This window comes from Solanum pennellii, chromosome 6 (genome assembly GCF_001406875.1).
Source record: "Solanum pennellii chromosome 6, SPENNV200".
NCBI classification, from domain to species: Eukaryota; Viridiplantae; Streptophyta; class Magnoliopsida; order Solanales; family Solanaceae; genus Solanum; species Solanum pennellii.
Window position 1 is genome coordinate 2,231,931 of NC_028642.1, and position 27,848 is coordinate 2,259,778.

The following is a 27,848-nucleotide window of genomic DNA, read 5'->3' on the forward strand; positions in this document are numbered from 1 at the left end:
CCCTTCCAAACTTTCGGTTCTGTCAATGCTTGAAACAATTTAGTTCCAAACATTCTAAATTGGATTAGACAAATATCAATCGATCCTTTATTAGTCACTCATTTAATGATTAATAACTACAAGTAACAGACACAAAAAAATTGAAGTAATGAAAATCAGCGATAAAATGCAGAAAAACAAATTGATTGACTATTAAGTGCAAGCCCGTAAATAAACAACTACGGGAAATTCAAGTGGCTTAAGTTAACTACAACTAGAAGGAGCGTCGATCTTGAAATATGGAATAGAAGAGTTTCAGTCAGTTCAACCTGCTATCTTTGCCCCGTTATAGCTTCATCCAAGCACTGGAATTAACAAAGCTACAGTTCACCAATCACCAGACAAAATTGGAATTTCAATCTTTGGTTTGATACCTCGAAATCTATTTATGTCTAGAAAAAAGTAATATGGCTTCTAGTAGTCTGGTTTTTTTAAATCATTATATGGAGAGCAGAGTTACAAGACAGATTACAGGAAAAGGAAAAAAATTTACTGCTACACAGATTGCAACGGCAAATCCAGAGAAGAATTTGGAAACATGTAGATTACTTATCTTCTTCTTCAGCATCCGGCTCCGCAAAGAGTGGCTCTGGTTGTGTATCAGCATATGCTGGAGCAATAAATTTTGGATCTTTTGCAGCTGCATCAGCATGCTTCAAGATTGCTTCTCTAGGATCCTCCTCCATCCAAGTCTCCTTTATCAAGCCACCTTGCTGCAAAAACATGCCAAGAGTTCGGTCAATTCACCCAACATTAATATGTCCAGAAGAGAAGATCAAATGCGGGTGAGGAGTAACAACTGAAATAAAGTAGATTGTGTAGTTTTGTTTTATTTGGGAAGAGAAGAGAAATACAAGAACAATAAATTCCATCTACACTTGCTCAAGTAAAAACAAGATCTTTACAGAAGCACAAACTTAAATATAAATGAATGGTCTATGACTACACATGCAGAAACCTTCTCTCTTACTACACATGATGTGAATAGCATACATGCAGATAATTTCCTACATGCCACCAGGTGCTATTGCCTATTATTTCCTTCATATAGCGGTTGCATTTTTCAAGATCATGGGGTTCTCTCTTTCTCTCCCTTTTGGGGGATAAAGTTCATGGGGTTCTTAGGATTTAAGGGAAGAGCATGGTAGTTGAGTTGTCAGTTGTCACAAAATATATTGGCAAATGAAGCTGAAGTAAACTGCTGATGTGTTTGTACCTAAAATCCAAATAAGAAGCAATACAAATTAAGGAACACACCCTGATAATAGTGAGTTGAAGGTAGTGGGTTGATTATACATCTCAGATGAGGGTACAGTTACTGACATAGGGTCTAGGGATAACTTAGGTCTCAAAACACGAGAGGTAGCATTAACTGTCAACAGTCATGGAGGCATGCTATGAAGAAATAAAAACAATCAGCTCTGTTACTCCACCTTTTCTCTTTCCGAAACTAATGGTCTAGAGTACATAGAAAGGAAAATAAAACAAAGAACAAAGGAAAGATCAGATTTTCTGAAATCACAGATGTAACAAAGGAAAGATCAGATTTTCTGAAATCACAGATGCTGGTTCTTTTCGCTTCATTTCAAACAGGTTATGAATGATACAAGACATTGTTAATAAGGATATTACCTTAAGAAGGTATTGTGTTAACAGGCTTCCCTTGGTTGAACCAACTCTACCACCAAAACCTGGCCCTGTTATTGGCAGCTCAGGTTTATGCGACTTCAGTGGATCCTTCAGTTCTTTCTCTCGCTGACGCTTGCGACTAGGTTGATCTCTAAATAAGGGTAGTGCATGTGGATTATGAATAACTGGTTCTGCCTGAAAATCATCCACAGACTTTTTCCTGGGTGCACGAGCAACACAAACCAGTGCTCCTCTTTCACTCAGTGTTGGATCATATAGAATGTGTGTTCCACCTTCATGTTTATCCCCAACTGTTGCAAAGATCTAAGATAGAAGGGAAAACTTTTAGACCAAAAGCTCAACCTTTATGCATGCTAAGATGAGAAATAAAAACAGAGAGTAGCAGAAGTTGGTCACAGGAAACGAGCTTCTAAAACTACATATACCTTTTCTTTCTTTCTTGGGATGAAAGACTTTTGCGGGAAGCAGGTTTAAAAGAACACATTACAGCATAATTATAAAAAATGTATTCCCCCCTTCATGATATGCATAGTGGTCACCAGTCACCACAACATGTGTAGTAATCAAGTGACATAACGGAATATTTGCTAGACTAGGAGTAATCTGAAACTACCTGATTCAGCCTAGGGTGCCAGGCACACTGCACAACACTGTAAGTAGGAGATATTCCAACTCTTGATACTAGCTCTAGCTTTCCTCGATCAAAGAAGCATAGCATTCCTCCAGTAGTCCCATCTTTTTCAACAGACGTCCCAGTTATGAACAATTGTTCATCAGGACTAAATGCAACGTTAGTTTGAGCATAATTATTTGGGAGATCATCAAACACTTTCAAGGGTTCTTTCATCTGGCGCAAATCCCAAACCTATGAAGCCAAGTCAAGATTATTACGCATCAGAGAAGATGAATGCCTGTGTACAAACTAAATATCAGGCTCACTTCAGATTTTACTAATACCTTTAAGGAGCAATCAAAACTTCTTGACAACAGTATCCGCCCATCACTTGAAAATTTGACTCCTGTAATATCATCTGAGTGGGCATTTGCTACATATATATCTGGTCTGCTCCCCCATCCAGGTTTAAGATTCCATATCTTCAAGAAAGACGTTCATATGAGCAAGGATGAGCTGAGACAAACACAAACAGATAATTGATGTCTTTACACTCGATCTGTAGGAGAAATACCTGGATAGAACCATCTCCTACACCACCTGCAATGCTTTTTCCTTCCCGATCCCAAGCACATGTTGTTACAGGAACTCTCCCAGGCCGAGCAAGTTTTGGTTTAATAACCTACACAGTGAAGCCAGTCACAATCAGACTTAGGATCAAGCCGGAATCTGTTAACATCAAGAAGGCAAATACAATAACAGCAACAAGGACATCAATGTTGTTTTGGTCAATGAAGTGCAAGAAACCCTGTTTTAGATCCAAAAAGAGAAAATAGCGTCGGGAGGTTAAACGACCTCAGACGAGGTTAAAATGAAAGATAAAAATGGTGTCACATTCTAGAAGCAGCAAGGTATTAACCTAGTGTTTGATTTCACAATAGACCATATTGAGCAACTATATTAAGAGATTTACAAATGGTGTATTTGTATCATCCTGCTAGACAATTCATCTAACCTCTCCAACCCCAATGCCTCTTTTTTTCACATACATGTAAAAAGGAGATTCCTCCTCCATAAAGAAAACTAACTAATCTCAATTACACCAGATAAAGGAAATGACCAAATGACTCCAATCTGAATATGTTGCTTTTATTATTTAACTCAGTAATAAGTTTACAGTAGAGATGAGGATTCCACTATAGGTCATATTATCTGAAAATGCGAAAAAAAGGTCCTTCCTCCAGTCACTCAATAATACATGTTGTAGCAGTCAATGACATCCAGTTGTCCACCATGCTATGCAAAATCGTCTATTTAATGGAAACACAAACCTGCTTTTGACTCTTAAAGTCATTGACATCCCACAGGCGCAACGAACCATCCTCTGACGAAGTTAAAATTGTCTCCTTTGTTTTAGGGTTCCATTCTCCACATGTCAATCCAGATATATGACCTTTTGTATTCTTAAGATCACGTATATACATGTCTCCTCTAACAAATTCCCCAAGTGTAAGTCCATCACGATCATAGATCTGAAATACAAAAAGATAAATCAAGTTAAACCATACCATGCATAGACTATTGATGCGAATACAGAACCATGTATAGTCTAGCACCTTTGCTTGGGCTGACCCAGTAACACATAAAAATCGGTCTGCTGTTGGACTCCAGCTCAAACTACGAACTTGATGCCCTTCAGATGGTTCCAGCTGTCTAAACGACTGCAACCGAGCATTCATTCCTTGAAAATCATACATCCGAACAGTATAGTCATAACTACCAGAGAGAACCCTTGATCCTGAATGGTCCACAGTAAGAGCTGACACAACCTGCCAGAAGTGTCAGAAAACATCTCTTTAGAAAGACCCTCTAGGAAGATAAAGAAAGGAAGTTTTAAGCTGAGGATAGGACATTCCCTCTTAATTTCTATACTGCATGCAGACACATCTCACTTGATCAAGCACAAAAATTCCAAACGCATCAACAATAAGCACGATAACACTTTGATTAGATAACCAATCCAACTGGATCTTCTTTGCAAGTTTAAACTCCATTTAAGATGCATGTGCACATAACATATGCATTCAAGCTGTTCTCCCTCTATTTCCTTCTTCCGGTGGTTGAGCGAGTCCGTTCTTCGTCCTTTTCAGACGTTAGCGCTTGGTTGTTGCCAAACAAACCCAGTTCCGGTGGACGGGGGAAGAAGAGGAATCAAAATCAGAATCGGAATCTTGTTCTGAGAAAGGTCCATTTAAGATGCATGTGCACATAACATATGCATTCAAGTAAGTATAGGCGGAACACTAAATTCAATCTAGGAGAGGCATGAACTTCAATCTATTAGCAATACATCAAGAACTCAAAACAAAAGTAACCAACCAATCAACTATTTCTCGACCCTAAACAAGCTGGACTCGACCTACAAGTCCTTGATATCTACGTACAGAGGCTTAATCATATTATCACTATTTTTACGCAGTCCATAATTTATCCAGCAGAGTCAGGACTGACTATGCTAAGTTCACACAGGCAAAGTTGAAAGAGCTGATTATGTAATGTATTTGAAGGACACCATACATGTATACATTAAAGAAGGCAAAACAATTAATAAAAATGGCACCTTTGTATGTCCTTTTAGTACTATTTCATTACTCAAGGGTATCCTATACTGATTTTGTTCTTCTTCTTCCATATCGTCCTCCGAGTCTGACCCCATTGAGCCCGATGGCGGTGGAGGTGGCCCAATCATCTCCCCATCCTCCTCTTCTAACGGAGGTCGTGGTGGCCCAATCATTTCACCATCCTCACCCTCCTCCGTCTTTGCATCAACAGCAGGTCGAGGTGGTCCAATCATACTACCATCCTCCTCCTCTTCCTCTTCCTTGTCGTTCCTCGAACTCAAGCCAGTAGTAGGACGACTCGGCCCGATAATCTTCGACTTAGAATTGGATTCATGACTAGATTTAGGGTTTTTGAGGGAATTAAGCCAGGATTTGGAGGAAGATGATACAGAAGGGAAAGGTGATGGCTCGAGTTTACCGTCGGCAGGTTGAGTAACGGAGGCGGCGGAGGAGGTGTTGTTCCGGCGAGTAGCGTTGTGAACAAGTTCGAGAGATTTTTGAGATTTAGCTTGCTTACCAAACGACAACGGGAACTGTGCCCTAGCTCCGTCGTACATCTCTGCTTCATCGTCGGCCATACTAATAGTCTCACTGTGTATTCTCTATTTCTGAAACTTTTTTTTGATTTGCAGTAAATTTATAGATTCCGGGAGAATTTATCTGCCGCCATTAGAGACCTGTCGCCGGAGGGGAAGTTTGGAGAAGATGAAAATGGATCCACTCCGGATCCTTCCGGGATCCGACCCGGATAAATACTCTCTCCTTCTATAATAAATGATTTTTTTTTTATTTTTAACTTTGAAATTAATTTACTGATCATAAAAAAAAAAGTATCAGCAATTTATTTAAATTGGAGTAAATAAAGTATGATTTTATGTCATCATATTACTATATGAGTAATGAGTAGGGTAGGTATGGTATGGTACGGTACGATAACATATTTAAAATTTTTGATATTATAATTATGATATTTGATTTATAAAATGTTTAATATTACTAAGTTAATTTAATTTGGTATGATTTAATATTTTAAAGTTTCATATTTTACGATTTGTTAAATTGATAATCATAATTTATTCAATTTTAACTAATATATACTCGTATAATAGAGCATTATGATTCGACAATTAAAAAAAGTTTTTAATTGTAAAATATTGACACATATCACATGTCGATATATATATCAAATATCATAATATCAAAATTATGATATTTAAAAATTTGATATGGTGTGGTAATTTCTATGAGAAGGAAAACTAACTTATGTTGAATTAGAAGTTTAAGACTACGTTTGGATTGACTATTTTAAGTACTTTTAAGCAATTTTAAAATATTTGATAAAATTAATAAATATTTATAAACACTTATTTTAAAGTTATAATAACAAAAATAAATCAAAAATCACTTAAAAATTTCAATTTATTATTTTTAAGCCTAAAGTCAATTCAAATAGACTCTTAATTTCGAGTCGGACTCGTAAAAACTAAATAAGAAAACAATAATAGATCCCTTGATAAGGCATATCTATAGGACAGCAAAATCCTTCCTCACCCATTTCTTCCTCATTTGCTATGTCTTCCAAAAAAGGCGGAGTTTCACTACCGGATCGTCCCGGCGCCGGCGCAGGCGCCGGAGATGGTATCCTTTCTAGGTTTTCATCATCCATATCTGAATCACCGATTGTGTACCAAGGGAAGAGAGCCGCTTCCGATGTCGCATTTGTAGCCAAGAAACTTTTCAAGAGTACCGGAAAAGCCGCCTGGATCGCCGGAACTACCTTTCTGATACTCGTTGTTCCGTTAATTATCGAGATGGATCGCGATGCGCAGCTCACTGAGCTCGAGATGCAACAAGCTAGCTTGTTGGGAGCACCTCCACCTGCAGGAGCAAAGTGAGGATTTTGATTTCGTTTTTTTTGTCTTTAGGTAAGAGAATTCAGGGATATGGATTACTTTTTTACTGTTTTAGAAACCTTGCAATAAGACTATGCTATGGAATTTTCTAATTTAGGGTTTTGAAACCCAATCCGTATAATGTGCTCGATTCAATCTTTTGGGTCGGATCGTATTTTTGGGAATTGCTTTCTCTATTACAATGTTATCATAAACAGGAATACCCAAATTTGCAGCTATCCTTGAGTGAGAACTTTCCTTTTCAGCTTCTGTAGATGGAAAAAAGTACTCTTTTTAGTGTTTTGATGGAGTTAGCAATTATATGATACTTCAGGATGTTCGAATTCACACAACTTGTTTAGTGAGAATTTTGGATTTCAGCTTCTGTAGATGAAAAAAGTGTTCTTTGTTAGCGTGTTGATGTTATGAGATGTCTGAATTTAGCTGTTTGCACCCTGTGTTGCTCGCACTCTTCAGAAACGTCAACGGTGTGTGTTGGATCCTCCAAAAGTAGTGTATTTTTGGACGATCTGGCACGGGTGCGGCAGCAATTTTAGAGAGTTCAAGCAACTTAGTTTGCACCCAACTTGTTTAATGTGCTGGACCGATTGAATGTTTCATGTAGCTGATCTTATATTGACAATCGTCTTTTCTGTCATTATGTTTCGTGTACACCCAAAGGGTTGTGGCTGCGTGTTTGGTTGTCATCAAAAGAAAAACTATATGATGCTACAGGATGTTGAATTTATGGTTTTGCACACAACTTGTTTAGTGAGAATTTTGGATTTCAGCGACTGTAGATGAAAAAAGTGTTCTTTGTCAGCGTTATATGATGATATGGGATATCTGAATTTCGTAACAACTGAATGTTTCATGTAGATTGGCAATGTCTTTTCTGTCATTATGTTCTCATATGCAGGAATACATGGCTTCTAGAGCAAATTCTATTTGTTTTTAACCATTTTGAACTGCCAAGCTTACCTAGTGATGGTAGTGACTAGGGTTTATAGGTTGTTGAGCAGCTGGAGAGTTGCCATGAGTAAGTTTTCGGGATGTTGGATTGTGATGTCGAGTTGCTAAATACCTAGAGTTTTCTGGTCATAATCTGATACGCTAGATATTGATGTTTGATGAGGTTAAGAACGGAATGTTTATGAAATGCAGCAAATCTAGTTGGAAAATTCTGCTAAACCTGATTGCAGAATGATGGTGAAGTTTTTACTTTCTTGTTTTTATGTTGTTATTAACGTGGAACGGATAAGAGGGATTCATATGGCTGACTCCAACTAGTATTGGTTGAACTTAAAGACGGCCTGGATATGAATAGATTTAGTCCTGTGTCAAGGGAGAGGATTGCTCAAGTGATAAGGAGTGTGTCATAGCTAGCACAAAACCTTTACTTGTTTGGATGTGACTTATTTGATTTCACCATTTGCTGATTTCTTACTTGTAAATTATGGCAGTACTTGTGAGGTCTGTATCGCGGGTTTTTTGCCTCCGCAGAATGATGCTTGTAACTTCCATTGATCATGTAGAAGGGCTAGCCTGAAACAAACTTGATTCCCAACACAAATACTGATAGATTAACATAGAAGAAGGTAACCAGAAGAGGATGAGATACTAGAACATATAACTGAAAGCCAAAGCTTCAACATTATAGTTTTCATATCCGTTCTTCTAACTTCTAGTCCATTTTAACAAATGGAGTCAGCTTGGTTCATAACAATGCTCTCGCCCTCAAGAAGAACCTTGTCCTCAAGATTCGAGTGGACAAATGGAAAAATGCATACACCATCGTCGTCCTGGATCCCACACTCGAGTCATATAATTAACATACGCGATGAAGCAAAACGCGTCAACAAACTTGATTTCTCGAATACAAACACTGATATATAATATTCACTGGATACAAATTACAACGTATGATATGCACAACAAAGTAATCATTCTGTATGTAGCACCTTAGTAGTGGGCTGACTTCGAGTTTGTATAATTAGTCACATTTGCATATGTATACCTAAAAAGAAAAGTTAAATACTCTTGGTCCAGCTAATTGTCAAACATAATACTAAATAAACACTTTAATTTAATTTTAATTTGCGGTCAAACACATCAATTATTAAAATACACATCTAAAGACCTTGACTCGTTCTTATTATGTCTCCTAGATACTTGATGTTGTATAATCATTTTGTAAATTTATGTATTTAAGTGATTCATATGTGGTTTATGTTTGATAATAAATTCAAAGTATTAAAACTAAAAATAGTGTATTATGTTTGATAATAAATTCAAAAAATGCCAGTTTTATCTCTTTTAGTGTTGTAATCAAAGTTTCATTGTTAAATTATATTAAAAATTGTAAAAATAGAAAACATTTAATGGAACTCACATATGCAAGTATTGATTTTGTCATATTGGTTCTACTGTAAGGATTGAAATTTGTGTTGTTTTTTTTGTTTTTTTTTTCGTTTGATTTAATATATATGTTGCGTTTCTGAAATTTCGTTGAAATTTATTATATTATAGGAAAATTGCTTTTGTATCTGCTATTTTATCATTTAGGCATTGAATCGTACAATATGACGGGACATCCACGATAATCGTTTTTCTCATGAAAGTGTTGATGAAGATGGCAAGATGGTCATCATGATTGTTTCTCAACCTATCTACAATGGTGCATTTGCTGAAATATGTGAAGAAAGATGATGAGCAAACGAAAAGCTAGTCATTGAAGACGTTGAGAATAACAAGTTAAAAAATCAAGTCATAGTCGTTGGTTCCTAATTTTTTTTTATTTAGTGAGTGTTTGACTTTAATTGTTAGTTGAAGGGAATTATCGACTATCATATTATCTCAATAATGTTCCTTAAATTTGTAAAAAGATAAAGTTAAATTCTCTTGATCCAATTAATTGTCTTGATTCATTGAAGATGTGGTTTAGATGTGTATTCTCTAAGTTGAAGTATTTAGTTATGTGAGATTATGACTATATTCGGTATGTTTTTTTATTTTCTCAAGTTTGATACGAATATATTTTCTTATTTTCTCAAGTTTGATAGGTTAAAAAATTTAGAGAATATTTTATTTAAAAAACATTGCTTTCTGAAAGTTTAACTTAACGAAAATCAAGAAAATAAGTGGTATTGTCTCCTAGAATAAATTCTTCATTTAAAATTTAAGAATTTTTCTAATGTAGAGAAGCTAGAGTAAGGTCTAGTTGAAAATGAAATGATAACACTCTGATCGTTTCTCTGAAGTCAACTCATTTCACTGAATTAATATATAAATTATAACAGAAATATTTATGAAAATAAGTTTGTTTTTAATATTATATATATAACATTTTACAAGAGTTGCTATACTCATATAAAAAATAATAATATTGGACTCATGTCAATGGTATATTCATGCTCCCTTGTTTCATATTACGTGATACTTATTCAATTAGTTTAATGAATAAAAAATTCTTATAAAGTTTTTTAAGAATTATGTCGAGTCAATATGAACCATATAAAATAAAAATAGGTTAAAATGTGAATCTGGTGTCGAAAAATTGACAAAAATGATCCATTTTCTTTGATTTATTGAGTTTGCAAAGAATAAACACATTTGATTTTTGACAAATATTTATTAAACTTTGATTATTAAATTTAATCAAAATCGTGCACAACAAATACTAATTAAAAATAGAATATAATAATTTTTCAACAGAATTTCAGAAACGCAATATAAATATTATATTAAACGCAAAAAAATAAATAATACAAATTGAATCTTAAGAAATTACTACTGTTACGGTAAGAGGTTCTTCAAAAACAAACTTTCTATTTACACCATACGATATTTTCTCTAATTTAATTTATATAATTATATTTCTTTTTTTTTGGTCAGTTTTTAATGTAAGATACATGTTTCCCCTTGATCTATTTTTTTTAAATTTAAGATTACTTAAAAGTTTGGTATATTACTTTACTTTACAACTAGGTACTATTATTACATCTAAGTTTTTCAATACAATTTCTGATTGTTTAATATTGTCTTTGATTCCTGTTTGACATAATAATTATCAATTTGCGATTGAGATTGAAGTTTACGTATTAAATTATGGATTATTATGTGTAGATCAATGTTTTAGAATTTGACATAATGGAGATGATGAGAAAAACGAGTTGTTATGGTATTTGTGAGGATATATTTAAGTTATAAGATACTTCCTCCGTCCGAAATTGTTTATCATGTTGCGTTTATCGAAAGTTAATTTGACTAATTTTCAAAGGTAAATTAGATCACATTAATTCAATATTTTAGACAAAAAAAATTAGATATTCTAAAACTACATGAAAAGTACTATAAATTATAATTTTTTGCATATTAATATGATGAAAAAATACATCTTAAAATGTTAGTCAAAGTTTTTATAGTTTGACTCTAAAAATAGAAACCATGACAAACAATTCCGGACGGAGGGAGTACGTAATTAAGATTTTTGCATTGGAAGAGATAGCTTATTGTTTTGTAAAATAATTGGGTTGTGCACAATATGTTATTGAAGACAGTGACGGAGCTAGAATTTTCACGAAGGGTGTCCAAGTGAACCTGCTCTTCTTAAAAAGTGAATTTTTTTTGCAACTAGTGAGATTCGAACATACAAACACTTTAAGTTCTTACTCTTTCAGGGCGCATAAAATAACTAGGCTACATCATATTATTGTGTCAAGGGTGTCCAAAATATGTTATTTAATCACTGTGTGAGGTGTTACCTGCGGTTATTGCATGAAAAATCTTTTCAAAGCTGTTATTTTGTCTTTTCTTGTATAATGCAATTGAAGGTTGTTGTTGCCTCTGCTTGAAAAAGGAGACAAAAAAAGAATTGAATTGAGCTCCCATGAATAATCTTTGTAGCTGAGTTGTTGGCTACTTGAACTTTCACATAATTGGTGTGGTGAGCGTTCGACTTCAAAGCCAGTTCCCATTTCCTTTTAAAGGAAGAAAGAAGATCTGAACTCCCATAGTTTGGCTGTCACGATAATTGCTATAGTTGATGGGAATTGTGAGAAAGCTGCTACATTAGATTACACAAAAAGACCTTACCAATAACCTTTTAATAAATCAATGAAAGACCTTATCAATAACCTTATAATAAATCAATGAATTGAGTTTTTTAATGGCGACTTTAGGAACTGGAAAACAACTTATTGAAAGGTGGAATCAAACCTGAGTTTATTTCTCTTATTTTCATCTTTATTGGTTAAATGTGTTCTTTAGCTTTAACTTGCACCTTTTATCTGTGGATCTATTTGCTTGTTTTTTTTACTTATGCTTTACTCTATATACCGAAATTTCTTTGTATTTTATGTTTTTACGAATACTAAATTTCTACCTTGTTCATCTGATGTAAGAGGGCAAGTCGAAGATCACAACAAATAAGACTATATCCTGGCTGACCTCCAATTTGATTCATAGCATTGTGTTAATATGTAAATATAAAATACATAGATATCGTTAAATTTATAGATATAAATTTAAATATATTGTTCACTTTTGAATTAGTATTATTGTTTTTTTAAAAAATAAAATCGACTTTAAAGAGTCATTTGGTGTGAGGTATAAAATATAACAATTTCACAATAAAATGTAAGATTATTTTATTTCATGTTTAGTTGGAGATATTAGGTAGTAATTGTCTTATTTATTTCATAAGTTTTGTCATAGCAATAAAATATATAATAGCTTATATATTGTAAGTTAATTTATCTCGAGATTAATTATTTAAGATAACTTGTTTCCAGTCAAATAATTCTAGCTTTAAATCTCCATTATGTTGGGCTTATATTGCGCCCGTGCTTGCGCAGGCTAATCTCTACCTATTACTATATAGAGATAATTACTTGTATGAATTTCTTTTAAAAAATAATTACTTATTTTAAATATACTCTTTAATTATTTACCATTTTAGCAATATATAACAATATTATGTATTTGATTGAATTTCTCTTCCTCTCTCGCCTCTTTCTTCTTTTGCTCTCTCGCTTTTTAAAATTTCTCGCTCTGTCTCATTCTTTCTACCTTTTTTTCTTTTTTCTTGTTCTTTCTCCTTCTCGTGCTGTTACTATTTTCCCTTTTCTTTGTCTTTCTCTTTCAACTTTCTTTGATAGAATATTTAATGATTCACTGAATAAAATTTGTAATAATAACTAATTATACAAGAAATCTAATTGTAAAAAATAAAGTGACATAGTGAACTGTAAAATGAATTAAGTTTGAATTAAAAATGTATTACACATATATTAAAGTTGAATTAGAAGAAAATTAGTCATGAATGCAAATGTAGCAAATGAAAGAGCTTCTTTGATCCGTAAATTGAATAAAACTTGTATAAATAATGAATAAAACAAGTAATTCAATCTTAACAAATCAACCAATAAATTGCAAAATGAATTTAACTTGTATATAAAAGTGTATTACACAAATATTAAAGTTGAGCTAGAAGAGATAATTAAGAATGAATAAAAAACGTAACTAATGAAAGATCACACAATGATCTATAAAGTGAACTAAACATGTATCAATAATGAATTAAATAAGTATCCAAACGAAAGAGTATTCAATGATTCGTAGGTTGAATAAAACTTGTACCAATAATTAATTAGACGCAAGTAATTGAATAGTAACAAATGAAGATACATAGTAAACAACCAAATGAATTAAACTTCAATTAAAGACATATTACACACATGATAAAGTTGAATTAGAAGCGAATCAAACATGAATGCAAACTATAGCAAACGAAAGAGAATTATGTGATTTATAAACTGAGTAAAACTTGTATATATCAATAATAAATTAAACAATCATAACAAATCAAACCAATAAACTGCAAAATGAATTAACTTATATTAAAAGTGCATTACACAAATATAAAAGTTGAATTAGAAAAGAGAATTAAGCATGAATAAAAAATGTAACTAATGAAACACCAGAAATGATCTCTAGAGTGAATTAACCTTATGTCAATAATGAATTAAACAAGTAATCTAATAGTAACAAATAATAAACTACAACATGAATAAAAATTGTGTCAAAGTGTATTACATAACAATAAAGTTGAATAAGAAGAGAATATTAACAATAAATGAAAAAACGTAACTAACGAAAGACAAGACAATAATCTATAGATTGAATTAAACTTGTATTATTCATGAATAAAATATGTATTATATGTGTCTAATAAATTATTTTGATTTGTATCTCAAAAATATGAGTGATGTTTGCAATATGTATTATGCCGATCCTATAAATGTATTACAAGTGTTTTACTTAAATTATATTGGTTGATATCACTAAAAAAGGAGTGAAGTTTGTAATATTTATTATAAATTGTACTGTTCATGATTTTAATACAATTTTAATAGAACATCGAAACATATTTAATACAACTTTAATAAAATTGTAATGCATCTCTCCTTCCTCTCCCAATCTCTCTTGCCATATAACAAATACATATGTATAATATACAATTATCTAACCAATATACATATACAATTCACCTTTCTCCCACTCTTTTCCCCTCTCTCTCGCCTCTCTCCTCTCTCTTAGGTCTCGCTCGCCTCTCTCCTTCAAATAACATGTAGCTACAAATTGTAATTATCAAACCATAACTATGGAGAGTAATTAATTATTTTTAAGTGGCTATACGTGAAAGTTTCCCAATAAGCGTATAAGTTTGCTATATAAGTTAAGAACATAAAAACTCAGAGTTAAAGTACTGAACTACATAACCTAATACGAAAAAATAGGAAAAATGACAGAAATCCCACAATTAAGTTCTCTTATTATCATTATCCCCTATTAGTTTTACAAATCCCTAAAATTTCTCATTTTCGCGCATCAGATTAATGTATCTCGCGCATCAGATAAGTGTATCATGTATAAAATGTACATCATATTAGTGTATCATATATAAAATGTAATGTATCTCACTTAATGATTAATGTATCTCGCGCATCAAATTAATGTATCAGCGCTTATATTGTTGTATCAGTTTGAGGGATTTCTGTAATTCTAAGCTTATAAAGGACAAATGACAATTTTGCCTTAAAAGTAGTATAAATTTAAGGAATCCCATAGTGTAATTCAATAATTACATTCTGTCCCGATAAGTTTAATAATTACAAAAAATCCCTTAAAATTGCTGAGCCGTGATACTTTAGAATGTTGTGATACATGGTAAATGATACATAGTAACTTAAAACTGTTAAGAAAAAATAGGGGATAAAAACGGTAAATTTAAAGCTGTTAATAAAACAGCTTAATTTGTGGTAACAGATCATTAATCAGCATTAAATCAGCACTTAATTGGATATTAATTTGAAAATTTGAAAATCAAAGATTGTATCAGTTATTTAGAAAACAATTGGAGCTGCAGAAATTTTTTTGTTGTTGCAGTGGGTTTTTGAAGATGAATACTTCGATTTTGATGAGACATTCCGGAATTTGGGTGAACGAATTGCACTATGAAAATTACAAAATTGATGGAATCGTTGTTGGAGATTCAATTTCGTTTTCTAATCTCAAAGCAGCAATTGCGGCCGAGTTGGACATTGATGTATCAAGGAAAGAAATTGAAATTCGATACATTGTAGAAGGTAACTCCTGTCCGATGAAACTTAAGAACGATATGAGTGTTAAACTATATTTTGAACTGAAAAAAAACGAGCCTGGATTTTCAATATATCCATTATGTATTGACACAATTGAGAAGAATAGTGGTACTGTACATAACTTTGATGGAAGAAGTGGAGAAATAACGTGTGTAGAAGGCACAACAAATGATACACAGGCTTTGGCAATAGTTGAAAGTAGCTTATTTGAGACACATGAAAATTCAGAAGTTGGAGTTGCAAATGTTATAATCAATTCAGATATTGTTGATGTGAAGACAGGTCAGATATACAAGGATAAAGCAACACTTGTAGATGTGATGACGAAATATAAGATAAAGAACAACTTCAACTGCAAAGTGAAGAGGTCTGATCAACAAAGGTATGACAGTATTTTGATATTTTAATGTATCATTTGTTGTTTTATAATTTAATTAGTACATGAAATATTACTGTACTATATGAAAACCTGCAAGTTTCATATGTTATTTTATAATCTAATGTATCATCATTTCAGGAATTTGTTTTTGATACATTGAAATAAGTATATTTGATACTTGAAAGTACTACTACCGATATAGTAAGGACTGTATCATTTTAAACAGTCATATCACAAATAGTGGATAAATTTCATTAAAGTTTGATACTTTTCTTAAAAATTGGTTGATACTTTTTGTGTGATTCATTGTTTGATTACTTTAAACATTATTGTTGAATATATTATATATGATGTATTTGATATGTGTATTAATATGCTTAAAAAATGTACGCAGCTATGTGTTGGTATGCTTTTCAGACAAATGTGGTTGGACTATGAAGGCGTCGTGCAGGAAAAAATCTGATATATTCATTGTTAGAAATTTCAATAGTGAACATACGTGTCCGATGAGGGAGAGGGTATTAACCAAAGTCCAAGCAACAGTGGGATTTGTAAGTGGAGTGACAGCTCCAAAATTGGTCAATTATAAACGAATTTATACACCAAGGGATATAATTGATGATATTAGAGAATATTATGGTGTTGAAATATCTTACCAGCAAGCATGGCGTGCTAAAGAACGTGCACTCTCCATGATTAGAGGAAAACCATCTGCTGGATATAGACGGATGCCGCGATACATACACATGTTAAAAACTGTGTATCCAGATTCTTATATAAGAATGCATAAGACTGAAGAGGATGAATTTATGTATCTGTTCATCGCCTTAAGACCATTCATTAGGGGATTTAAATACTGCAGACCAGTAGTTGTTGTGGATGGTGCACATCTGAGTGGAGCTTACAAAGGGACATTTGTATCAGCAAGCACACTTGATGGCGCAGGTATTTTTTATTTATAGTAATGATGTCTTTTTATATATTAAGTATCAAATAATATAATGTGTGTGTAATCAGGTTGCATATTTCCATTGGCATATGGTGTTGTTGACACCGAAAATGATTGTTCGTGGACATGGTTTTTCGAACAGTTCAAACATGCATTTGGCGATAGAAAAGATATGTGTGTTGTTTCAGATAGAAATGAGAGTATCATGAAGAGTGTAAGGATTGTGTTCCCCGATGTACCTCATTATGCATGCATCTGGCATCTTTGGAAGAATGTATGTGGAAACTTCAAAAGGAGCAGAAAGGCCATAAGTGATCTATTCTACTCTATGGCCAAGGCATATAGAAAGGAAGATTTTGATAAGTTGATGGCTAAGGTTGATAGAATTGATCACAGGGTTAAGGAGTACCTTGAATATGCAGGTTACGAAAAGTGGTCAAGAGTTCATGCAACAGTAAACAGAGGTAGAATGATGACTTCAAACATTGCAGAATGTATCAATGGTTGTCTTGTTGAAGCACGCCAATTAACTATATTAGAATTCTTGGAAGAGGTTAGAATTCTTTTTGGATCTTGGCATTGCAAAAACAGAGAAGTAGCCTCATACACAAAGGACACATTAGGTAGAAAATTTGAGGAATTGTTGATTATAAACGCGGCTAAAAGTTCAAAAATGGAGGTATGTATCATTATATAATACTTTATATTATATGTATCTAATTCTGTGTATCATTATGCTTTTTTTAACATGATTTGGTTTTTAAAAGTTATATATTTAAAATTTTTAATGTACACAGGTTGTTCCATCATCTGAGTTTATTTTCTCAGTTTATGAAAATGGAAGAAGATATATTGTTTGTCTTGAGCGGAAAGTATGTTGTTGTGGTAGATTTCAACTAGATGAGATACCTTGTTCACATGCAATCGCTGTATTGAAAAAAAAGAATGTCACCGATATGAATCCGTATTGCTCTGATTATTACAAGCCTGATGCGTTGGCAAAAACATATGAAATTCCAATGGTGCCAATGCCAGATAAGAAAGATTGGTCAGATCCTAAACACGTGGTAGCTGAAACTGTGTATCCACCTAGATACAGAAGATCATCTGGACGACCAAGAAAAAGAAGAAGAAAGAATGCAGATGAAAAGATTTCGGTGAACACAAACTGTTGTGGACAATGTGGACAAGAAGGGCACAACAGAAGAACTTGTACTTTCTACCCAAAAGAGAAGTGAATTTGTCGTAATGTTTCTATGATATCAAGAATAATTTATAACGTAAACATTTTAATGAATTTCAGTTTTCATTACAACTGCAAATTGAACACTTTGTGTTTAGATAAATAAACTTACAAACATGTGGTAATTAAATTTGAAGTCGTGCTTTTGATTATAAATACTTTCTTATTATTGGTGTTGATAAATATACTTGTGTCAATATTTGTTTTGAATATAAAATTTTATAAATCTTATGCTACAGTAAGATATATAATTTAAGAATTATTAGGTAACATAATGTACATGATACATATGGTTTATCTAGTATATCATGTACTTTTATTGTGTGTTTTTGGTACACATTCTTTATATAATGTATCATGTACTTTTAGTGTGTATCATTGGTTTGCACAATGATACATCTCCATTAGATAAAAAATATAAAAATATTATTGAGGTTATTGTGTACTTTAAAATGACTATAAATCATGTATCATGTGAATTTATATAATTTAACTTGTGTAATGCTTTTTTTGTTATGCTTTTATTGAAATATACAGTAAATAACTTTCCTTTAAAAAAATAATACCAATTCATATGAATATGCTATTCAATTTACCTAAATATCATGTAAAATTTAAGGATTATAGTGTAACATATTGTACATGATACATACGGTTTAGCCAATGTATCAGTTATTTTTAGTGTGTGTTTGGTATATATGTATCATTTGGTTTTGCCAGTGTATCATCTCAATTAAATAAAAAATTTAAAAATCTTTATGTCTATGTTTAATTATAAATACTTTGATTATACTTTATTAAATGATTTAAACCTGTGTGGGGCTATAATATGTCTGATATTTATATTTTCAATATAAACATATTTGTTACGTAATGTGAAAAAAAATATTCATGGAAATTGACAAAACCAAAAAAATAACATTAAAAAGGATAAAAATAGTTGTTCAATAACATATAAAAATAATAAATATAACATTAAAACATTGTTTTATCATGAAATGCTACACTATGTGAACTAAATCTTCTTCTGGTGGTGGTGTGACTACGCCCCTGGATTTTGGTGGATCATCATTGTCGCTAACATATCCGCACTTAGCCTTCTCACTTCCATAACTCCACAGCAATGCTCCATATCTTTGACGCAGGTAATCAGGATTAAAATCAGCATATGATATATTGATTTGGTCACTGATATACTCGGCAAATGCAGTAACATATAACCCACAGTCTCTACAAAAAATACAGAATAAATTAAAAACTTAATGATACATTAAAAAGGGCAAATGAAAAATTCTTGATACTTACAGGCTATCGCAATCCTGTGTAGGGATGTCTTGTGCAAATTCTATCATGAAAGGAACTTGAGGCTCCAGAAGTGAGCCACTATTGTTGTCTTTATATGCATGACAATCAGCAAATTTTGTGCGTTCATTTTCTTCAAAAAATCCACTGTCAAGTAGGTATGAAGGAAGCATTTTAGACAACATCTTGATCTCATGAGGAATTGTTTGTTTCCTTGTGCTAATTGATGAGTCAAAAACCCTTATCAACCTGTTTTTCAACTCAACAACAGCCAACACCCAGTGGAATTCTTGATCACAGTTAATTGGGATGTAGACCTCATCTACAAGATGCCATGGTAAAGCAGCTGGTATTCCAAACCCTTTGATGATGTTAATTATTGACCTCTCATGTACAGATACAACTGAAGCGCGATCAATATGTTCTTGTGTAGTAAGACTATCATCATCATCGTCCATGTAATATCTATCATAACAGTTTTTTACATGTGACATGAACAAACAGTGGGTTGTTGTGTATCTGTATTGATCCATGCTGCAAAGTTTTGATTTTTTACGAAGGTAGTAAAAAATCACATCGATGTGCTATAAACAAAATGAAAACAGAGTAAGAAATTATTTACATCTAAACAATATAAAAAAAGAAATATAATTATGTGAATATAGTATGATACTTTTGCAAATTAAATAGTATGATACTTATACATAATGTATCATTGCTAATTAAATAGTATGATACTTATAGATAATGTATCATGATGTTATAATATAGTTATGACTGATACATATTTCATAAATAGTTTAATATTTTACCTCATCAGACCAACACTTGTTTGGCTGTGACATGGCATAAAACCAATTCTTGTTCATTGGAAAAGCAACAACAAAGTCCATCATCGTAAATCCAAAAGAAGAAGATCTTGATCTGTATTTATCGTCCGATGGGCTCCTGCATATATGATACATAAGTTTTCAATGTATGTACATGATACATAACACTCAATTATTTACAGTTTTTATATAACAAAGTATCATGAATTAGTTGTATATAAAATGATTACGCCTAACACTGAGAAATAAAATGTATAAAACTTACTTATTGTTATGATTTTTTAGAAGCCCCCTCAACAACCAATTCATGTAATCCTCAATCAGTTTCGGCGAAACTTTATCTGCAATGCCACATCCTTCGAACGGGAAATGGAGTCGAGCCATATCCTTCAATTTCTCTTTTCCCTTTTCGCTTGACCCAAAAGAAGTACAATATGGAGATTGAATCCTTCTCGAAGGCATTCTATTTCTATGCGCAGGAGTGACTGCATCAGTTTTAACAGCAATCTCCGTTATTGGAATTTCAGTGGGTAATTGACTGTCGGTCAACAAGTACTGGCTGCTAGTTATATTCTTTGGATCGTAAGAATATAATGGTCTAGCATTGGTAGCATCTTTACCCAAATCTTTGATAAGCGCATCTATTGCTGCTTGAGTTGATGGCGATATTGTTGTTGAAGTTGAAGAATCCTGTATAATATGATGTAATGATTTTTAGAATAAATTTGTGTGTAATGAAATTGTGTGTCATAAATCAAAATTGAAAAATGTACCGATGAATCCGTTGTTGTTTTTTCGGGCAACACATGAGGGATGTTGTGATGAACATTGTCGTCAACGGCTTGGTCCATGATATGTTCATTTAAATCTTGGTGCGACTGATGTGCGTCACCATCCTGAATATGCAGTTTTGAAATAAAAACTGTTAATATAATTTGTGCTGATACGTAACATTGATAACAATCACATGATACATAGTATTGATTAAATATGTATGATACATGACAGAATATAAAATGAGAAAAAAAAATGATCATGATACAAAGCATTGACTATATGTGCATGATACACAACATACCCAATGTATCATAAACATTACCTTTGGATCACTGACTATTGGTTCACCCTCATTTACGGCAACCCCAACCCCATCCACATCGACATCCCCTGCATCGTCGACGATATGATGCTCACCATTTTTACCAGAAAAACCACCACCATCTTCAGCTACACCACCCATATCATCGAGATCAACCGGTATTTGCTGAGATGTTTGTTTGTCAGACTGAAATGTGCTTGTATCAGCCTGAAAATTGATGTTCTCTTTGCTAATAGATTGCATCAGCTGGGAGTGATTTGCTTTTATCAAAATAATCAATTCCTCAAATTTCTTGTCAACCTAAAAATTGTAGATACATTTAGGATAAATAAAAGTTTGTTTAAAAATTACAAAATAATTTACTTACGTAAGTTTTCAAATATCCTTTCAACTCTTCAATATGAGGAATTATATTGTTGACATTCTGTGAATCTGCATATCCATGAACATCAGCAGCCGGGTTCTGAGAAACGTCTGGAACAGAACCATGTACATCAGCAGCCGATTTCGGTGACACTTGTGGAACAGAACCATGTACATCATCAGCATTCGAATGTTGAGGCAGACTTGACATGGAAACATGTACATCATCATCCGGTGTCGGAGACACATTTGATTGATCAGGCTGTTTCTGTTCTGACACCTTCTTTTTTTGAATAATTGATTTTTTTCTTCTTTTTGGCGGTGGTGGAGGAGATGTATCAGACACTCTAGAATATGTCCTCTATAACTGTTCTGGCGGTCTTGTGGAGAAATCATCTAAATCATCTTGCTCGTTTGGTTGTACTAATGGTATTGATGTAGAATGAGCATGTTCAACTTGAGCAATATCAAAAGCTTCAATTTCCTCTGCTGTTGGGACAATGTTTGAACATGCATTCTAAATGTATCACAAACACATAAGATAATTTAACTGTTAGATACAGTAATAATTCATAATGTATCACAAAGACATAAATAACGATATTCCATATACAAAAATAAAATTTTACCTTTTGGAAAATGGTGGACATAAGCATTTCAAACTTTGCCTTTTCAGACACAACTCTCCAATTGCATATTCTTGGGATGACATTGCGTTCTCTCACAGCTATTTCTGAATTTAAATTGGATGCACATTCGTATATCCAAACATTTAGTGCATATGGCATCCCATATAATCGGTACAACTTTTTACTAACGTCAAAATCCTGTCTAAGTGAACCAATTAGTTTGGAAAATGATAGCTGACCCCAAGGAAAATGTTGATATCTACCATCTTCAACCATTAGAAAGTCGACAATAGATATCGCTGTGTTATCAATAGTAGCTAATACAAATGTATGAATAAAGAACAGTATAGACATTTGGAGTGCATCCTGATTGCTCTCCCAATTACCCATCTTAAACCTTTGAACTAGTTGATGCTTTGTAACACTATTGACTGCACCAGGGAAATACTTTTTAAAAAGCATACAATTAGTTTGTTCTGGGTATTTGAAATCATTGGTATTTCCTCTGACCTTAAGTCCTGTTAATAATGCAAAATCATCTATACCAAATTTCAGGACACACCCGTTGGAATGTCTAATATGCAACACATTAGGGTTGCTTTGTTCCAATTCTAAAAGCAATAAGCACTTAGTTATTTGGCCCTGAAAATTACATTTAGAGATGTCTAAAAAGGGTCCAAAAATTGTATCCTTAAACATTTGGATAACATTATCCCCCACGTATTTTTCAAAGTCCTTTAGGAAATTGTTGTTAAAGTTGACAGCAAACCTTATGGGATGTGTTGGTATCTTTTTAATCTTGTACTTCAGTGGCTGCAATTTGAAAATAAAACCGCAAATTAAAACGATATAGAAATATAACTACTAAATAAAACAACTAATAACTTAATGATACATGGTTTCAGTTTTCAGAATTTCATACTATATGAAAAACATGTGATACATGTCTATAACATGTATCATTGAATTAAATAAAACATTATAACATGTGATACATGTCTAATACATGTATCATAAACAGCGACTAAACAACATACACAAAGAATCTATATGTATCATCAACTATATCTGATGAAGCATTTATTAAACTTAATGAATGATACATTATAACAAGTTTCAAAACATGTATGAGTAAATCAACTAAACAACTAATAACTTACTGATACATGATATCATACAGGAATTCATACTACATGCAGAACATGTGATACATAGCTACTACATGTATCATTACATTGACTAAACAATGTACACACAGATTCAACATGTATCATCAAGCACATATTATACTTTACTACAATTATTGAATGATACATTATAATAATTTTCAAAAACCTAATGATACATATAAAATATTATGAAACACAACAAATTCACGTATCAGTTGACCATCTAAAACACTATACACCCTTTTTAAAATGTATCAGCAAGCACACTTGATTCCTTAAAAATTTTACTAATTTAAACAACACCATTTTTAAGTACCAAAATACTAACCCGAGACAATGTAGGCCTAACAACAGTGTTTGCTGCTTCTTTTTTCCTTTTTTGTTGTATTTTTACAACCTTTGATGTTTCGCCATGGTCTTTGTTTGAATCCTTTTGAAGATTCATAGGATCATGCAAAGACTTTTTCCTATTTTCTTTCCAATTATCATCATCGGAATCATATATCCTTCTATTAATTGACGGATCCATTACTATGAAGTAATAGAACAATTAACAAAAACGAAAAAGAGAAGAATATACGAATTGATGATGGATTAACTATAAAAAGGGTCTGGGTTCTTACGATTCAATATTAGGAAGAAATAGTCGAATATGGATTAAGAATAAAAAGAAGAAAATAGAAAAATCTGCTGGGTTGAGAAGATTCAAAGTTATGAAGAAATAGTGGGATGAAGACGATTAAGGAAAAAAAAAGAAGTGAAAGGTGACTTTGGTAAGAACAAAACGGTAGAATGCAGTGGAAGTTACCCTGCTTCTATATTTTTTGAATTTTGAAATTCAAAATTTCAAAATTTGTTCTTTTATTTAAATTTAATTAAATTTAATAATTCAAAATTAAAAAGCTGATTAAAAGGTTGAGTGTTTAAATGGAAAAAATTTAAAATTCAAAAACTGATTTAAGAGGTTGAGTGTTTTAATGGAGAAAAAATAGGCATTAAAATTGGTAAATGTGTATTATAGGAGAGAGAGTGTAATGTATCTAAAAACTTACACTAAAATAAAAAAAATAGGGAATTATGTAATATTTAAAAAAAGTAGGGAAAAAGTAGCGAACTTAGGACATTTGAATGGAAGGAACTTGGGCCAAACCTAAATGGGCTGGACACCAAAGAAAAGAAACACAATTAATAATTTTTTATTTTATAAGTGAACGAGAGGGCGATGTATACGCTTTCTCATTTCTTATCGTATTTAAAAGAGAGAAATTATTTTATTTTTAAATTTTTTTCTTAATCCCTATATTTTGACCTTATAAGACACTTAAATTTGTATATTATTTTATATTTATGCAAAAGTTTGTGATATATAACTAATTTGCGAATTTAATTTTAAAATTTTAATATAGGTGAGGAACCCTTGTTTCAAAATTAACGTATTGTTGTGCCTAAAGACAGACAAACGAGCAGAACCACGTTTGGAGGAAAGCCTTTGAATAATCAATGGATGTGAGAGTGATAATATCTCTCAAATGATTGATCTCAATTTCAAGCTTTAAAAATAAATAAGAAAAAAATCTCCAAAGAATGCTTTTATAATAAATAGTTCATATACATGTGAATTTAAAATTAATAAATTTATAATAATAGATGATTAAAGGAGCAGAAGTATTTTTTATTAAAAAAAAAAAAGATCCACTAGAATAAAATTCTAAGATTAATTTTATAATTTCTATATATAATAGTTAAAAAAATAAAATTCAGGCGGCTATGCCTTATGATATGACGGAAATTTGGGAAATAATATGCTTTTTTTGCTGGAAACTGCGATTCCCTTATGAAATGTTGTAATTGATCGCTGACAAACAAATTTCAATTAAACTAAATTGTTTTTTCTTAAACTTGTTTGCTAATAATGCTAGTTGTTCATTATTATCAATTCACTACTTAATCATGCACCTTAATTAACTATTTTTTTAAAAATAAAATATTTGTGGTCCCTACTGAAATCGAATCTCTTTTTATCAAAGTCTTCTCTTACACAGAAGAAGACTTACATTAAAATCTTTATAGGATTACTATAACATTTAAAATAAAAAAAAAACATTTAATTTTTTTTTATTGTTTTCAATTTCTTCATAATTAATAAATAATTACTACTAGACTGGTTTGCTTGATAGTCTCTCCCCACACTTCAATTATGAAATTTCTCCATTAATTTATTCATTAAAACTAATTAGGTGTTTGAGAGGTTTAATAATCTTTGATAAAAAAAAATTACGTTTATTAATTAAAAAATAAATAAAAATTAAGCGTTTGTGCTTTGTCTAGGCGACAGATGCAAAAGTCTAAATCATAATCGTCATATTAATTAATATTCTTGATGATGGAATTATTTATTACTATTGTCATAATAAGCTTAATATGACGACAAATTAAGCAGTCTGAAATTGTATTCTAAACAAGATTTTAAAATAAATCACGTTTAGCTAAAGTTAAACGGTCCGTGTAGGAATTAATTAGCGTGTGACATATTGATTTGGAAAAGCTTGAGTTTGAAAGGATTTGATTTAAAATGAAATAATATGTACTAGCTTAAGCTTAAATTTAAGTTGATTACTTTGTACACAAAATACAATTAATAACTTTTTAGAACCTCTATTTCACATTTCTTAATCAAGTAGAACCCAAAATAAAAGTTTCTCACATCAATCAAAGGACAAATTAACAGTACTTCTGAACATAACAAGTCAAATTCAATTAAGTACAAGTTTTTTTTAAAAAAAATAAAGTTAGATGGCTAATTCTGCATCACTATTGTCGTTATTCTTTGTATTTTCACATTCACCAAGCGAATTTACGAGTGATTTTTTCATTTATTTTTAGTGACAAATGAGGGATGTTATAGGTTCTATTTTATTTGAGAGGATGAGTTTCAAACTATATTTATACACAACGATAACATATCTAATATAATCATCTAATAAGTAGATCTGAAGATGACAATATATATTTATACACAACGATAACATATCTAATATAATCATCTAATAAGTAGATCTGAAGATAACATGATATACTGTCAATCTTATCTCTAGTTTTTATGAGGTTAAGAAAACTATTTTTGATGACTCTCACCTCGAAAAAGAAGAATTCTTTTTTTTTTAAATGATAATGGTCCCTAAAGAGAATTCTAAGCATTGTATTAGTCTTATGTATAGATTTTGAACACATATATACGATTCATTCTCATTACATTATGACTCGTTTGGCCATAAATTTGAAAGAACTTTAAAAATAATATTTTTTTTCGTCAAATATATATTTGGCTATCAAAATTATGTAAGTTTCCAGAGACTAGTTTCCAAATCCCATGATCTACTTCAAACCTATTTTTTGACCAAGTTATAACCATTGTTTTCTTTTAAAATTTTCACTTATATATTCTAGAAAAAAAAAGATTAGCTATTACTTTAGATTTGATTTGCTTGATTTATATAAATTTTTCTTTAAATTTGTAAATCCTTGAGAATATATGAGGTCTTTCATCTCCTACATTAAATAAAATTGGTTTTTAATGCATAACTCTTTTTAGGCTAGTGTACCCTTGCTAATTTATGAGATTTATCATCTCCCTTTGTTGTTATTATTCTTTTTTCACACTAATAAATCTTCTTTAACTAATTTTAATTTGACGAATTATAATAGACACTAATTGATTATAAGCAGTTTCTTTAAAAATATCATGATATAATTATTTGATAATGTATTATGTAGTTAATCAATATAAATACATAATGATTCATTATAAACATTATATGTTGTGTCAAACTTACCTATTTATAATATTAGGATTTGTAATAATAATGACAATGAATATTATTCCATCTAGAATGATTATGATCAAACGCTAGCCTTTGATTGTGCACGAACCAATAGTCCATAATTGAATGAGTCGGCACTAGTTATTTGAGGGGGAAAAAAAACTGAAACAAAAACATACAGTATGAAGAAGTAAATAGGGGACATGTACGTTTTTCTCTGTAAATAGACAACAAAATATTGTACTAACATCTTTACAGAATCCTTCATAATTGAAGTACTATTGCACTAGTACTTTTTGGCAAATAATACTTTCAACTTTCAACCACAGCCTATTTTTCTGCTGAGGTCCCTACCTAAAATAGAGGTTCAAATTATTGTTTAGATTATTATACAGTTAATTTGATATTTTATACGAAATTAATCGAATGATACATACCTAAAATAAATTTTTACAATCAAGTCACTTGAATTGCGAGTAAATCAATTTAAGTGCTATTGTATGAACTGACAATCTAAAATAAATGACAAAGTAACTTGTTACTATGATCCATCATAACTTTTAAATCACACTGATAATTTCATTAT

The 27,848-nt window shown here is 31.7% G+C and overlaps 3 protein-coding genes, 1 long non-coding RNA gene and 1 pseudogene across 4 annotated transcripts; 3 read left to right on the plus strand and 2 right to left on the minus strand.

Moving 5' to 3' along the window:
- Positions 1 to 164: 164 nt before the first annotated feature.
- LOC107023476 (WD repeat-containing protein 70) lies at positions 165 to 5,501 on the minus strand. Its single transcript, XM_015224185.2, has 8 exons — positions 4,923 to 5,501; positions 3,919 to 4,131; positions 3,634 to 3,834; positions 2,877 to 2,984; positions 2,647 to 2,784; positions 2,303 to 2,554; positions 1,672 to 1,992; positions 165 to 752 (listed from the first exon to the last, which is right to left on the minus strand). The coding sequence occupies exons 1-8, from the start codon at positions 5,499 to 5,501 to the stop codon at positions 585 to 587; spliced, it is 1,980 nt and encodes a 659-aa protein (XP_015079671.1). The 3' UTR covers positions 165 to 584.
- Positions 5,502 to 6,406: 905 nt separating this feature from the next.
- Positions 6,407 to 7,080, plus strand: LOC107021326 (mitochondrial import receptor subunit TOM9-2-like). Its single transcript, XM_015221963.2, has one exon. It carries the CDS (start codon positions 6,495 to 6,497, stop codon positions 6,816 to 6,818), a length of 324 nt encoding a protein of 107 aa, XP_015077449.1. The 5' UTR covers positions 6,407 to 6,494; the 3' UTR covers positions 6,819 to 7,080.
- An 8,266-nt stretch (positions 7,081 to 15,346) lies between these two features.
- On the plus strand, positions 15,347 to 16,261 carry LOC114077510. Its single transcript, XR_003578752.1, has 3 exons — positions 15,347 to 15,463; positions 15,757 to 15,860; positions 16,252 to 16,261. It is a non-coding gene; the product is annotated as an uncharacterized LOC114077510 (long non-coding RNA).
- A 152-nt stretch (positions 16,262 to 16,413) lies between these two features.
- On the plus strand, positions 16,414 to 18,055 carry LOC107022984. The gene is made up of 3 exons (XM_015223540.2): positions 16,414 to 16,802; positions 16,875 to 17,485; positions 17,604 to 18,055. Exons 1-3 carry the CDS (start codon positions 16,550 to 16,552, stop codon positions 18,042 to 18,044), a joined length of 1,305 nt encoding a protein of 434 aa, XP_015079026.2. The 5' UTR covers positions 16,414 to 16,549; the 3' UTR covers positions 18,045 to 18,055.
- A 915-nt stretch (positions 18,056 to 18,970) lies between these two features.
- LOC107021955 lies at positions 18,971 to 24,291 on the minus strand (annotated as a pseudogene).
- Positions 24,292 to 27,848: the final 3,557 nt, after the last annotated feature.